This window comes from Magallana gigas, chromosome 8, assembly GCF_963853765.1.
Source record: "Magallana gigas chromosome 8, xbMagGiga1.1, whole genome shotgun sequence".
NCBI lineage: Eukaryota > Metazoa > Mollusca > Bivalvia > Ostreida > Ostreidae > Magallana > Magallana gigas.
Genome location: NC_088860.1, coordinates 29093916 through 29111171, shown reverse-complemented (window position 1 = coordinate 29111171; position 17256 = coordinate 29093916). Strand labels below are relative to the sequence as shown.

Here is a 17256-nt window from a genome sequence, read left to right as displayed (position 1 = left end):
TGTAGAGCCCTGAGTAAACTAGAAAACTGACCAGTCAGGAAGGGCCCCGCTATGACAATTAATATAGAGAAGTGAAAAAAACTTTGAATTCCATCCTTTTTATATTAACAATGATGAAAAATAAATACCCAGCCTAAGATGTAAAGAACTGCAATATATATAAGGTGGTAAAAAAAAAATGAAAATTATAAGTAACAACTGTATTTTTAAAATTTCAAGATAATTCCTGAATGTCCCAAAACTCTAAATAGTAACCTTGTATCTGCATAAAACAGGAATAACCTCATGTCTTATAAAAAAAACTAAATTAAATGTGTATTTAAAAAAGATTTGAACAGGTGTTTTATAAAATGCAATCCTTCAGTGAATGCAAATACATTGTATCACCCAGGGTTGACCTCAACTTCAAAACAAACATCAGTTGCAAACAAAGGTGTTCATTAATCTTCATATGACAGATAGAGATAAGCCTCTAAATTTTCTGCAGCAGGCAAGATAATTACAGTGTAATCCCAGGGGGGTAATTGTTCTTCTCTCTAATCCTTTTCTTCTAAATTTACAATAAGATTTTTTTTTCAGAAATGACACAATGGGGTTATTATCTGATTACCTGTTAAAATTAACAGCATTAAGACAGAAAAAAAAATAATTAAAAAATAAAAAAGTGAAAAAGGATATCTTAATATACATCTTGATTTTAGAATTCAATAAAATTATCATAAATCATTGTGTACGGTATTTGAACCAAAATAAAGTATGAATATTATATTTTAAATCCATATTTCAAAGAAAGTACACAATACTACACATCATTCAAAATTGACCTTAACTTCAAAACAAAGTTCATTTGCAGACACATGCAGTGCAGTAATTAATCTGAATGTGACAGATAAAGATAAAGCTTAGGATTTTCTTCCTGTGGAAGGTTAATTAATCCCAAAGGACAACTATTGCACAGCCTTCCAAGTATACAATGGTAACATTCTCAGCAGTTATCTCTCTTTACCCATTCATTCTTATGCATAGTTAAGGAATCTACCCCACCACCCCAGCTCCAAACCAGAAGACATAGAGAACCTAGCTTAGCATCAAAATATGTATTTCTGCCTACTGAACTGCCATACCATTTGAACTTGATTGGGCAACCATAAAAAAGTTATTAGAAACAAGAATAGAATTCCAGGGTCCCCCGCCGGTCAAGCAGTATACTAGTATCGAGTCTATCGACCAAGGCTGATTTAGGAACTTGACCAAGGTATTAGTGGTATAAACATTTGGTATAAATTTGATGAAAATCCGTCAAAATTTGTAGGCATGAGAGCGCTTACAAGGTCAATTTTTGGATAAAACGGAGTCATGATTGTGGTCAAAGTCCCATAAACCCAACAAAAAGTAACGACTAACGTTGATTTTCGAACTTGACCAAGGTAATAGTGGTATAAACATTTGGTATAAATTTAATGAAAATCCGTCAAAATTTGTAGGCATGAGAGCGCTAACAAGGTCAATTTTTGGATAAAACGGAGTCATGATTGTGGTCAAAGTCCCATAACGCCAACAAAAAGTATCGACTAAAGCTGATTTTCGAACTTGACCAAGGTAATAGTGGTATAAACATTTGGTATAAATTTAATGAAAATCTGTCAAAATTTGTAGGCATGAGAGCGCTTACAAGGTCAATTTTTGGATAAAACGAAGTCATTATTGCAGTCAAAGTCCCATAACTCCAACAAAAAGTATCGACCAAAGCTGATTTTCGAACTTGACCAAGGTAATAGTGGTATAAACATTTGGTATAAATTTAATGAAAATCCGTCAAAATTTGTAGGCATGAGAGCGCTTACAAAAAAGTGTGACGGACGGACGCACGGACCCACGGACCCACAGACACACGGACCCACGGACACACGGACGGACGGACGCCCGGCATTTCTATGTCCCTGCTCCGCGTTGCGGCGGGGGACAAAAACCAGAAAATTTGTGGACGGAAGAGTGACAGACGGACAGACAGACGGACAGACAGACAGAGTGATTACTATAGGGCACCCGCAAATCCTTGCTGGGCCCTAATTACTGTATGATATTCACCTGCAATGTGGAGACTAAGTCTCTGAATTTACTAATTGTTGTCTCATAGTCTGCAAATGTCTCAGCTGTAGCATCCAGCTTTCTCTTGAACTGAAACAAAAATTAACAAAGCATTCAAGTATACATTTTTTCTTCTTACGCAATCCTTTGTTGATTTCAATTTTGGTTTCACTCCACTTGATATTTTATTCTGACAATGTCCTGTCATTCCCTGATGGCATTTTTTTTTTTTTTAATCTTAAACACTAGCTTTAACTAATTACTCTTCATTTGGCCCATCCACGTTGCTTCCACACTCTTTGATTTCAACCAGTATTAATATTTTTATAACTCTTACCTCATTGGCACGTCCAGTAGCAAGGTCAAGCTCCTCTCGTAATTCTAATTCTGCTTCCCGAGCTGTTTCTTGTAATTCTTCATTCATCTCATGGAGAGCTTCCTGTAAATTAATCCAACAAACAAGTCTCAAGCCTATCTTATAACTGTCACTTCTAATATTAAAGGATTAAGGTATCTGATCCATATTACAGGGTTTGACATTAAGTTTTTGAATTACTAGACCAGTTGGGCTACCTCAGCAATATTTCACTAACCCTGACTCTTTTACCACTAGCGCTAACCAATTTTTAAAAAAAAGACTAAATAATAAAAAACATTAAATATTAAAGACTTGTTTCTGTTTAATTGTATTGGTTTATATTTACCGATAATGAATCATTCAAATTGATTTAAGATTTAATTTAATCAAATCCTACTAATATTGATACATTGGTTGACCATGGACCACCCTAGAGCAAAACTTTACTACTCCTTTACAGATAAATAGGGAGAAATTTAAGAAATCAGGAAGACTTCCATTACTTGACAATGGCATAGCAATAATGCTGATATACACAGATTTAACCCTTATCAATTAAATTAAGTTAAAAATTTCATTAAAAAATAAAACAATTTACTTCTAATAAAAAAATTTATCCAATTTATTAATTTAAAATTATTTGATGTATTCATACGTTTTATAGATCAAAATGTTTTGTACCGTATTTTTCGGTGCATAGGCCGGTATTTTTTTTCTCCGAAGCAAGAGCCCCGGCTTATCCCCCAGGATCGGCTTATCGTAGGCTCAAAGTTGAAAAAAATTTAACAGTCAAATATAAAATCCACCGTTTTTATCCATTGTACTGTTGTAGCAGTTTATTATGAGGGTTGTTTTTTCGTCCGTTTGAACTATTGTTCGATAGTTGTCCCGTTGATAATTTTTGTAATGACATCGTGAGCAATAAAATGTACAGTACTTTATTGGTAGATGGCAGGCACGTAGCATTAGTGGGGGGGGGGGGTAACCTCCCAACTTCTTCTTGCAGCAGATATTTTTCATAAATTTACATACCAGGAAGTGAACTAGAACTGTCCTAATGGGACTAATACCCCCGCTAGGCTAATTTCAAATGGGACAAATAATTGAATTGAATAATAAAGGTTTGGAACACATACAAAAAAAATTTTCTAGAATTGTAAAAAAAAAAAAATTAGTTAATGAAGAAAAATTAAAATCAGAATTTCACTGTAAATACATATCTATAACAGTAATACATTTACAAATGTATGTATTTGATGATATATTTTTTCAATTTAATTGATTTAAAGAAAAACCAACAAAATGACAATAACCCCTCCCTTTGCAGTGAATAGAAATACCGGTAGCCAAGCAATGCTCTTCTGTTGATAAAAATTTCAATATCTTTCTAATAAGAGTCTTGACAGATGCAATTAGTTGTTTCAAATTTTCCTCACTTTCTCCTATGGCACAATGGAACTCCATATCAGAAAATTGATCCCATAGGACTATGATTTTCTTTGATGAACTTGTTAAATTTAATAAACTCCCAAAACATTACCATAATTACCATACTATGTAAAAATATGTAAAAAAGAAAATGTAATATTACAAACAATTTTAAAATTGCCAAAACACTACAATCATATCAGTAATTTTGAATTTCATTTAAATTAATGCCCAATTTCATTTACTTGACAAATAAATTTAAACAACCTCTAAAAATAGTTTAACTTCTTTATTAATAATTATATTATTTATTTCCTTATAATGATAGACCTTTTGGTTTACATGAAACAGTTTTAAAATAGCCCCAAAACCATCACCCATTTTACAGATTATCAATTTCCCCTAAACACATGCTCCATCTGAACCATGGCTCAGATAATGGCTCCCTTGGGACAAATGAATTCAGCCACACTTGTCTTTGATGTTCTTATTAGCTCCTAAGAATTTATCATTGACAAACAAAAACTTTGCATTGTCAGTTGATAGAATACTTATAAAAAATATTTTTTTTTATTAATTAAGACATAAAGACAAAAAACTCCATCTGGATGTATTTATATAAATATATTTTAGAGTGTTTTACATTAATTAATTAATAAAATCTGTAAGGATTACCTCCCTTACTTTTCAACATTAGTGTACAATTTAGAGAATAGGGAAAATGAAAACTGTCATAAAATCATTAAATCTTGTCTGATCTTAAAAAAAATTGCAGGTGCACATCTTCATATGGTGTTCAACATATGTACAAATTTTCAAACTGTTCCATGCAGTAATAAAAAATTCTATAGGGGGGACAAAGTTGCGTCTACAGACAGTCGGACAGACGGACGGACGGACCGATGACGGACAAAATGTGATCAGAATAGCTCACTTGAGCTTTCAGCTCAGGTGAGCTAAAAAGACAAAAACCATTTGTTTCAACCATTTGTTTAGACTGGTAACATAGCGGTATACCTGCTCTAATGGAGAGATAACTCGTGTTACCAGTTTATGAAAATCCCGAATTAATATAAACCTACATCAAATTTTCAACCCATTGTGTGGCCCAAGAATTATCCAGGTCCACAGTCTAAACAACTTAGAATCAATTTTCTGCTCCATCAATTTTCAAAAAGAAACATTCCTATATATGTAAAAAACTTGATCCCCCCATTGTGGCACCACTGTAACCCACACGGATTATGATTTAAACAACTGGAATCTAAACTACCTGAGGATGCTTCCACACAAGTTACAGCTTTTCTGGCCGATTGGTTCTTGAGAAGAATATTTTTAAAAATGTTCTCTAAATATTCCTATGTAAAAATTTGACCCGCCATTGTGACCCATCCGACCCCCGGGATTGTGATTTCTACACTACCTGAGAATACTTCCCCTATAGTACCAGTTTTTCAGGCAAATTGATTTTTAAACAAGCATTCTTTAAGAATTTTCTCTCTTTATTCCTACGTAAAACTTTGAACCCCAATTTGAGCCCCACGTACCCCGAGGATCATGATTTGAACAAACTTCAATCTAACAGTTCGTGAGGATGCTTCCACACAAGTTACAGCTTTTCTGACTGATTGGTTCTTGAGAAGAAGATATCGAAACATTTTTCTCTATATATTCCTATATAAAAATTTAACCCCAAATTCTGACCCCATCTTACCCCAAGGGATCATGATTTGAACAAACTTGAATCTACACCACCTGAGGATGCTTCCACACAAATTTACAGCTTTTCTGGCCAAATGGAATGAAAAGAAGATACCAACAAATTTTGAAAAGAAGATACCAACAAATTTTTAATAATTCTTAATTCTCTCCTTTTGAAAGATGTAGTGGCTCTTCATTTTAACAAACTTGAATTCCTCTCACCTAAGGATGCTTTGTGCCAAGTTTGGTTGAAATTGGTCCAGTGGTTCTGGAGAAAAAGTCGAAAATGTAAAAAGTTTACAGTCGGATGGACAGACAGACAGACGTCCAGACAGACAGATGGACACCAGACAAAAGGTGATCAGAAAAGCTCACTTGAGCTTTCAGCTGGATATTCTTATGTTTATAATCAAGTCCCTTTTCTAAAAGGATGATTTTATAGTCATATCACCTGCTGAGCATTGCAGTTCTCAAAAAGATCCTAAACAATTGTTTATATAAAGGATATAAACCTACATCAAACTCTGAACCCCTTGTGAGGCCCAAGAATCGTCCAGGGACCAAAGTCTAAACAATTTAAAAAGAATCAGCAATATGTCAGCATGCTTGCATGTACCGGTAAGTAAACCATTTATCATAACATTTCATTTTTTGTGAATAACTAAAATATTTTCCTTTGTTAATTGGAATCCCAATGTGGCCCCACCCTACTCCTCCAGATTTTGATTTGAAAGAATTTAAATCTACATTATCTGAGGTTGCTATCAGTAATTAAAAGCAAAGGGGAGCAACTCCTCAAGAACAGGAAAAAGTCATTTATTAGGACACGTTCTGCTCTTACATATTGATACTTCAACATGAAAATTATGTCAAAGTACTGAGTATTAAGCCCATACATATCTGCTATGCATCCATTCATTGAATAAGGGGCTATTGTGGATCAGATACCTTAAGGTCATTTGTGTCAAAGAAACTTTCTTGCACCAGCTTTTCCCACCTGTTGCTATGGTATAGTGATACTAACCAGGTCAGCTTTCTCCTCCTCTAATTCCTGTAATTTTTCCTCCAGAGCCAGGTTTCTGTCTGTCAGAGTCTCCACCATCTCCTCAGCACCTAATGCAGCATCCACCTAAATAAACAGAAGTTTAAAAACTAGAAGCTGTCATAAGACATTTATACCTGCATTTAAGAATTAGCCCCTAAGTTACACTCTCTTTTAGGCTGATCTGTTTTTACTAAAGAGAAAGCTATTATGATTTTACAATTATGATTTTACAATTTACAAAAGATCACAGTTAAGCTGGGCATTCCTTCGCGACATGGATTATTATGGGGGGATTATTATTTAATGTCCCCCTCATCAAAACATTCCCCCAGATGTGATGGATGAGGGGCATTCTTGGAAGACAGCCTGAGGCTGAGGAGTATCAAGTAGTATTATTTTCTGGCTATTATGCTCAGGGTAGCCCTTCAAAAAAGCTTAAAACCTACCTGGAAATGACATCACATACCGTATAAATAGTGTGTCCATTGTGATAAACACTCATGATTTTAAAGCCGATTTATTGTCAAATATGTATTTTTATTTGAGGTGGGATAAACAATTTTCAAAACACATGCAGGGAGGGAACATTCATACTCCTCAGCCTCAGGCTGTCTTCCAAGAATGCCCCTCATCCATCACATCCGGGGGAATGCTTGGATGAGGGGGACATTTTTTTCATCCAGCCTTCGACATATTGGAGTATCAAGTAGCATCTTCAAAGTATTTGACAATAAATAAAAATCATTCCAAATAAAGAAGATTCTAAATCAATGATTTAAATAAACATAGACCATTTTATAAATTAACTTTGGTTTTATCAGGTGGAAAAGCAAAATTGCTTGACCATCTTGGCCACATATCACATAAAATATACCCATCATTTTCCCCCACCAATTTCTACAATTTCTACAATTGTCAATAATATGGTTGAATGATTAATGTTTTCTCAGAAAATATTTTTTTTAAAACCATTCTGCCTCACTTCTCTGTGACATATAAGTAAAATACACTGTTTGTAAAATCCAAAAACTATATCTAATTTTCTGTCTGTAAGATGTTAATTGAAAGAAGAATAAATTGCATTCATTGAAATACCTATACGTCCATCATTCTTTTATAAACTAAAAGACATCTTTATATATATATATATATGTCCTATTTCTTTGAAACTTAAATATTATCAGTAAAAGCAATAGTATTCATTAATGTACAGAAGGATGTCAGGTATAATCCTGAATTGTCTGATGTTTTTGAACATTAAAATTCGTTCCTTTGAAATTCTTAAATCAATATCTACGACATTCCCGGTATGTGGTATTTATATATAAATCAAAACACAAATCCTTCATAAGACATCCACATTGATATATTAATAGCTAACTGTACAACCAAACTCTGCATGAATTAATTAGTCTTCAGAAAACTAATTTCAAAACTTGCAATCTTTTCTAAATTTGATAATTTTATCTTCAATATTAAATAAATTAATATAAATGACCCATGTAGAGATTATAACCTCTAGCTAGGTACTGTTTTCTCTTAAAGTATATGGAATTTTGAATTTTGCTTCCATGAATCTAATATATTTATCATTATGATAAACAAACTATTATTTACATATACATGTATACTCATAGAATATATACTGTAATTTCCTAATTAAACACGAGGAATTAATATCCACGTAAAATCTCGCCATTATTTTCTGAGAGTTGAAAACTATAAGAAATAAGGAGAAAAGTACAATGTTCGCGATTTTATATTCTTGCGATTTGATACAAATCAGTGGAATTGTGGAATTAAGTACCTGCGTAATATAGGGAATTTATGGTAACTTTTCCTTAAGTGGGAGAATTGTATGACATTAATTTTTGTGTATTAATACATTTATGACAAGATATGAAATATAATATTACCGTAATGTCGCGTGTAAAACACGCACTTTTTTTCAGCCAAAATTTGATCAAAAGTGGGGGGTGCGTGTTATACATAGGACTAAAATTTTACCCCATTTTTTCAACCCGTGATTCTTGATACCTCGGGAGACGTGACTGCCGATATAGCGTGTTATGCAAGTTGTATGAGTGTATACTGACCGCTGATATACATGTAGCGCGTTATGCAAGTTGTACGAGTGTATACTAAATTTACTGCATCAGAAACACCTTATTCTTAGTTTTATTTCCATGTATTGAAATATTTATCCACTTTCAACACTATTTCTTGCATCAAACAAGTTTAAATATCGCCAGTGTATTCGCCATTACGTAAGCAATCACCTGTTGACTCGGCGCGTGGTCAATGTTTGTTTAACAATTTCCGGTGTCATAAGCATGCACCTGTCTTGTGTCGGACTTCACTGGGTGTCTTCAAGTGCATGAAGATTAGCGATTATTCTAATTTTATTAAACTTGATTACTTTGTGTCCAGTTATGCAGTTAAATGTTATTGCTTTACATAGACAATGCTAAAAATACATCGATCATTTGTACGACTTGATAATGACAATATTCGACATACATACGTTTCTTCAGAATCTTTATTTAACAACAATCAATGAGTTAGACTATAATTAATCAATTAAATAATTTCTTTTGATGTTGTTTTGGTTTATATATGCAAACATTATAACTTTAAAGCTCGAAGCTCGGTTGCCGTTCTTCCCTACGTATGATGATCTTCAACTTCTCTACTGTTGTACAAGAAACTCTTTACGAAGTGTCTAATGATATTTGATACCGCCCATGTAAATCATGCCGTCCTTTTTATGTAAAATTGTAAGAACTTTGACTCTAATATCGTTTGGGCCATGTTCCGAACTCGAAATTACAGTAATTGCGCTTGGGTTATAAAATTATCATTAAACATCGATAGTTATTTGGAAATGACGGCCGTCGATTTTCATCATTGTGCTATGTTCCGATCACAAAATTAAAGAAATTGCGCATGGATTATAAAATTATCATGAAACATTGATAGATTTTGGGGAAAATGGCGGCCGTTGATTTCGCCATTTTTAGGGTGCGTGTTATACATAGGACCTGCTGTTTTTTCGCTATTTTTTGGTCAACTTTGGGGGTGCGTATTATACACGAGTGCGTATTATACACGATACATTACGGTAAGTTCTTTGCAATGTCATTTTTTGGTCTTCAATATATCTATATTCATGTAATCACAACAAGACCAACAATTAAGCACTGTATACAGGGTTAATTTTGCCCCATGTTATTTTCTTAGCTTGTAAATAGTTTTGTCCCGATTAAAACTTGCCCAGACAATGCAAATTTGTTTATAGAGAGACAATTTGAGACATTGTAATTTGCCTAAAGTCTTAATTAATTCACCCACTGACAAAGGAGAAAAATAAAACAAAAACTACCCTGTAATATTTCTCGGAATTTATGAATCAGATATGCTATATCCAGGGTAACATTATTTACATATATGCCATCAGCTAAATTAGATTTAACATTTCTTCAACAGTAAATGTCAGCCTCAAACTCCAATATGAGACAATTTGTTTCTTTCTTTTATCCAATGACTGAAGTACATTAACAGTAAATTCATTCAATTCATACAATGATATAAGACACAAAACCATTTATTAATAAAACCAACATGCTCTCAAATATCAGTATACTGTGGAATCATTTAAATTTGTGGGGGCCAATTTTCATGGATTGTTGGTTTTTTACTTATTCGTGGGGATTTAATTTCGTGGGTGTGTCAGTTTTCACTTTTAGTAAAAAAGAATACTTTTTCTATTTTTTTTCTTTGCATGAGGATGTAATTTCATGGGGAAGGGCTACCCACAAATACCAGAAAAATTGAGCCACCACGAATTCTAATGATTCCACAGTACCTTGTATTCCTACGCACTATGAACTGGTGCGAAAATGTCAGACATTAGAGTTCTCTTCCCTTCTTTTCAGTGTTTTCCCCAGAAAATTTTTGATGCATGGGGGAGGGGGATGGGGGGAGTTTGGCAAATTTGGTGCGCGGTGCGATGTAACAGTGCCACAGCCAGCACGAAATCACTGCGCGTAAAATTAATATAACCATATGGTGAAATATACTCCATGTAATGTACTATAATAATGCATCCTCATGAAATCTACATCAACAAGTATTATATTTCATTTTATTTGTAATTCATACATGTATATTTATTCATATTTTTCTGGGGGGTTTTCTAGCAAAACTAATAGCATTTTTTTTTTTACAAAATCAACTTTTTTAAGAGGCTGACCTTCAAAAGCTTTTATAAGAAATATAGATTCACAAGGCAGTTCTCAAACCTTCTGTTTTATTTTTTTCCCTTTATACAGAGACAAACTTTGGGGGGGGGGGGGGGGGGGCAAGAAACAGGCAGAACAATGCAATTACAGCAAACTTGTTTTGTCACCAAATTTAATTAAAATTAATTACTGCACTAAAACTTTGCAGTCAGTCTCTTCACGTGACATGTGCACAGTCATTTTCAGAGGTATACTAATATGATGTCTCTATATTATAGTTTTGTGACATTGCTTCCGTGTATGACATGCAATCAAGCTTAACTGTATTTTTTTTTCTTATTTGAGTACATTTGCTCAAGTTTCCAATATTTTTACAGCAAATAAACAGTTCAATCGTAGCACAACCAAGCTAACTTCATTGCGGGAACATTGTGCTTTTTTTAGATCTTGGAAAATCCCCAACATTCAATAATGGCGTAGGTGTCGAAGAAGGCACATTATATTAAAACAAGTACAGTCAAAACTGCCGTAGCGGTCACCCCTATTAAGCAGTCACCTTTCGTATGCGGTCATTTTATTTCCTCCCGATGAAAAATCCTATATAATTGCCCTCTAAAGAGCGGTCACCTGTCTAACGCGGTCAGCGGTCATCGTATTTTGATCCGAAACTGTACAGTCGACATGCATTAGGCGGCCATCTTAACGTCACATGATTTACACCCGGGGATTTTAAACATGGCTTCCGAATATCGGGTATAAATGTAAACAATAATTATACACTTGAGGCGAGAGAAACCAAATTAATCGATGTATTTATAATACATAATTGGCAGATCAGAAACAAATGGGAATTATTAGTGAATTGTTTAAACAAGTATTAACAATATGTTTGTTTTATAAACATGAATGATATGGAACATACTAAAGACCTGAAATACTAATGACCTGAAAGACCTGAAATTTTTGTCAAATAAAATTACTTTGTGGGGATTTAAATCATATTTCCAGGTATACATGTGTTGAAAAAATATCATAATGACCAGTTATTTACACAGAAATACGAAAGACCTGAAAATTTGAATTGACCTGAAATTTTCAAATGACCTGAAATTTTATATAATTGATATAGATGATACTTTTATAAGATTTTTGTCAAATAAAATTACTCTTCGGGGGGGTTACATCATATTTCCAGATATATTTGTGTTAAAAAATATCATAGTGAGCTGTTATTTACGCAGAAGTACGAAAGACCTGAAAATTTGAATTGACCTGAAATTTTCAAATGACCTGAAATTTTATATGATTGATACATTTCTATGTTCTGTGTCAATTTAAATCTCTATTGTTTAGTTTTTATCATGTTTCCAAATATATATGTGTTGAAATCATATCATCATACTGATCAGTTATTTACACAGGAATACAAAAGACCTGAAAATTTGAATTGGCATGAAACTTAATATTGACCAGAAATTTTATATAATTGATACATTTATATATTCTGTGTCAATTTTAATGTATATTTGTGAGTTTTTATTATATTTCCAGGTATATATGTGTTGAAATATATCATTAAATAGCAACATTATCGGTTATTTACGTACGCAGAAGTGCGATCCCCTTTTAAAGTTGGAATTGACCTGAAAATTTTAGATGACCTGAAAAAGATACGTTGTTCTGGATCAAATTAGATGACTATGTCTGGCATTTATCATACTCCAGTGTGAAATGTGCTAAAAAAAATGAAACAACACCATTATCAATTGTTACGCAGAAATAAGAAACAAATGAACATATTTGAGCTGACATGATTTTTTTTAAATACATGTATACTTCATGTTATGAAATACATGTAAATGATTACTACCAAAGTACATATTGATATGATCATAATCCATCACAAGAAAGGAGACTAACATGATAGGCCCCCGGGGAGCTAACACCATTATAATGCTTTGATTGAAATGTTCCAATATGTACAGTCACTTGAATTTTTGCAAGTTTCTTTTAAATTCAAACTGCACTTACTTAACAGGGAAGCCATTATAATTATCTAAGGGAAAATACAAAAGCGAAAGAGTTAAAGATACATGTATATCGGAATATCTTGTTTAATTTTGATTAAGTCATGTGTAATTGTACACTGTTTCGGTTCATTAAATTTGTGTATAAACTATACAGGTAAAATGAATGGGGTGTAATACCCCCATCCCCTCAATTACAGATTAACCCCTTTGTTTGCCACCTAACGGGACTAGTCAATGTGTGTTCTAAATAAACATGTCCAAACTGAAATCACAAATAGAGTCAAGAAAGTTGTAATGAATCATTAAAGTTTATTGTTTTACCCAAATAATTAGAAAATAAATGAAATTCCTTCTAGAATATTTTGAGTTGTTAAAAGAAAGATAATTATATATTTATTCATTCTTTAATTATTATTTAAAGGTCTGCAGCTCATCAAAGGGTACAAATTAAGTACAGAATTAGGTATTTTGATATAAGAAGAATATAACAATAAAAGTCAGTTACAAATTATTGGTTGTTAATTTCATAATTAAGTATTGCAGCATTGCAAAAATGATGAAATAAGAGAACACAACTACATCGACACAAAATTTCAGGTCAGCCCACATTTTCAGGTCTTTCGTATTCCTGTGTAAATAAATGATCAGTATGATATATTTTAACACATATATACCTAGATATATGATAAAAACTTACAAATAGACATTAAAATTGACACAGAACATAGAAATGTATCAATTATATATAATTTCAGGTCAGCCCACATTTTCAGGTCATTTCAAATTTTCAGGTCTTTCGTATTCCTGTGTAAATAAATGATCAATATGATATATTTTAACACATATGATAAAAACTTACAAATAGACATTAAAATTGACACAGAACATAGAAATGTATCAATTATATATAATTTCAGGTCAGCTCAATTTTTCAGGTCAATTCAATTTTTCAGCTCTTGTATTCCTGCGTAAATAGTTGATTAGTATGATATATTTTAACACATATACCTAGAAATATGTTTAAAAACTCACAAATAGACTTTAAAATTGACACATAACAGAGAAATATATCAATTATATAAAATTTCAGGTCATTTGAAAATTTCAGGTCAATTCAAATGTTCAGGTCTTTCGTATTTCTGTGTAAATAACTGGTCATTATGATATTTTTTCAACACATGTATACCTGGAAATATGATTTAAATCCCCACAAAGTAATTTTATTTGACAAAAATCTTATAAAAGTATCTTTTATATAAAATTTCAGGTCTTTCAGGTCATTAGTATTTCAGGTCTTTAGTATGTTCCGAATGATAAACAGGTGTCAAAAATGTCCACGGCGAGGCAAGAGAAATTGCTTGATTTAATAATATGATTTTGAGTTCAGATACGGTCGGTTAAAAACGTAATTGTTGATTTGTATTAAAAGTGTTTGTTTTCTATATATACGGTACTCATGAAAATAGTGTTAGTGTTATAATTGTGAAAATGTCGGCGACAAGGTTTTACCACGTAATGACTTTTTTGAATAATTTAAAGAAATATAAAAATTGCATGCACAATGCATTGTAATGTATTTCTACTTATTTGTAAATATAATAGATACTATAAAAACATCAAATCAATTACTTTATCTATCATTTTGATACATTATGCTAAATATCAAGTATATAATCGAAATAAAATTGAATAATCGTTCTAAAAATGGATTTGATGTTGGCAAATTCACAAGTCTCTATTCAAAGGTCACCTCTGTTAAGAGGTCACTTTTGACTGCTTAATACAAGTTTGACTGTAGTAATCACCCCTCTATTTATGCATTTATTACCGATTTATAAACACAGTTTCAATATATCTCAATCATAAATTCAGAGATTTCAAAGATTTGAAATAATTGGATAAAGATTTTTTGCTTATAATACATGTAAGTATGCATAGCGGAAAGCATGGCGGCATGGTGTGATGCATGGCGGGGGGCTATACCTCTATGCAAAAACACTGCATTTAATATTCATTCGCGTTAGATTTCGAGTTTATTCAAACAAGATTAATTCATATTGGTTACAATAACGTACTAAGTGATAATTAACATACGGTAAAATATAATCTTGCTTAAAGATATTTATTTATACGAACAACAAACAGTTTACTTTGCAACATTCAAATAGAACTATTTTGTGTCACCAATGTTCAGATAATTGTGAACTCTTTGCTGTAAAGATTATTTGGTAACTAGATGGCCGTAACCCATAAAAATGATCATATGTACAATGAAACCAAAACTTGATGAGTGGGATACCAAACAAGTACAGTCGCACCTGCTGTAACGACCACCTTTAATCAGCGGCACTCACATAAACTGCCAGTTTCAATCTTGCCCATTTAGTTTTTCACTATATTTTAACTGATTTAAGCAGCCACATGTCTAACCGGGCCAGCGGCTAGTGTTTTTTTAGGTCCTATGCTTTAAACATGCCTGTTTTTGGCTGCAGGTCTGTAGCTCCTGGTCTGAAAAACTTCATATGGACAATCTGGGAGCTACAGTGCCTCCCATAGTAAATCAAAGTACTGAAGAACTGACGGGAGTTGATTTTGTCGATGTTTATTTATTTTAAAATCAATGATATGTTATTTTGCATGACAAGTACATGTAGTTTCTAATTTGAATTACGCACATTTTTATAATATGAATTTTTGGACTTTTTCGACACCCCCATATGAATCATGTTAAATAATATTAAAAGATAAAATTAATTCAATCAAACTAAGTATCAGTAATAAAAATATTTCTCGAAAATTGTATGGATCCAAGCAATATTGAACTCTAGTCTCGTTCAACCAAACGCTCGGCTGACACCGTAAATCTCCGACAAGGTTTTACGGAGACACCCCAGCGTCGAGTTGAACGAGACTATATTGAACTCTGGCGTAGGAATACATACTACAAAAAATATTTAAATTGTATGTACCATTTAAAATCTGACTATTTTCAAGGTATTTATAAATAAGTTTCCTTGAAAAACAATGCTTTAGCATACATTACATCGAATGTATAAATTATTTTCAAGAACTAAGTCTTGTCAGCAGCAATGATTTGTGCTGAGGTCCAAACACTGTTTCACTTTCGGTTTGTCTGAGGAACTGCATAGGAGAGTTGATTAAAATCAACTCCCAAAAACAAAAATTTGCGCTAGTTTTGAACTGATTAAACTTACAACAGGTGATCAGAAAAGCTCCCTTGAACCTTCGGTTAAGGTGAGCTAAAAACATTGGCTATCGTAGTTCAGTACAAAGCCTTTATACGGAAACGCTACTTCTGTTTGTTTACCGCATTTTAATAATTGAAAATCATTGTTTGGGCGTATTTAGCAGAAAATGTTTTGCTCTTAATCTGTTGATAGATAAATTGTATTAACGGTCATTTAAAATAAATATAAACTCAGGGTTTGACACTAAGGCATGTCCGACCGACATTGTCTAGTAAACGATAGGTCCGGTCAGTTAAATGTCTGTGTACTAGCCCGACTGGTCGTGTAAAAAAAAGTGTGCATATACTTTTTCTCTAATAGAGAGCGCAGCTCGCCGGCGCGAAGCGAGCTCTACCGGCAAGGCATGTGTGAATAGAAAATTCGGACTAGTTGCACATTCATTCAATGGATTTTTTTGGCGTCAGTAAATCGGACCAGTAATGCCTTGTTTTAATCGTCCCAGTAATTCCCTGTAAATATGGTTTCCCATTTCACACTCTCACGAGAACAAGATAAAAGACTATGTACATCATGCATTGTAAATAAAATAATTCCATTACATAAGACTAACAGAGTTGTCGTTCCTTCGAGTGACGTACGTCACAATGGATTTCTTGCACATTGATCCCACAGAATTTTTCGGCGTCGGTAAATTTCCACCCACAATGTAATTTATCAATGTCGGACGATCACTAGACTTGATTCCTTCTCGCGAGAATCAAAGTAAAACTTTTGAGAAACAGATAAATTGTGTAATTTCAAGAATATCATGCTTTTTAAGTAAACAAAACAGTATATTTCACTTAGTTTTTTCTGGGTTTTTTCAAAGAGACAGACGACACTTGACCAACGTGAACTTTGACATCACAATAAGGGGAAATTACTCTAAGTAGTTATTGTAAATCTGCTGAAATATAAATACCAAAATCTTCTTAAAATCTTGCAAAGCTAACGAATGGGGACATCTTTTTTTTTTTATAATAGGAAACAGTTGTAACTTGCTCTCATTTGGATGAATGCTCACATTTATTTTATTCACTATATATTTACAGTTACTAATTTCCAGGAACGTTTTTTAAAAGGTGGCGCGACAGCATCATTCATGCAATTTTCAGCC

At 32.9% G+C, this 17256-nt stretch overlaps 1 protein-coding gene across 2 annotated transcripts in view; it reads right to left on the bottom strand.

The window, feature by feature from the left end:
• LOC105327689 (dynactin subunit 1) overlaps positions 1-17256 on the bottom strand; it is a 276187-nt gene that overhangs the window by 148834 nt on the left and 110097 nt on the right. For both annotated transcript variants that reach the window (XM_034473808.2, XM_034473809.2), the window contains exons 12-14: positions 6600-6704; positions 2426-2527; positions 2089-2178 (exon numbers count right to left, since the gene is read on the bottom strand). In XM_034473808.2, coding sequence (XP_034329699.1) covers positions 2089-2178; positions 2426-2527; positions 6600-6704 — 297 coding nt within the window. The remainder of the gene's footprint in view (positions 1-2088; positions 2179-2425; positions 2528-6599; positions 6705-17256) is intronic.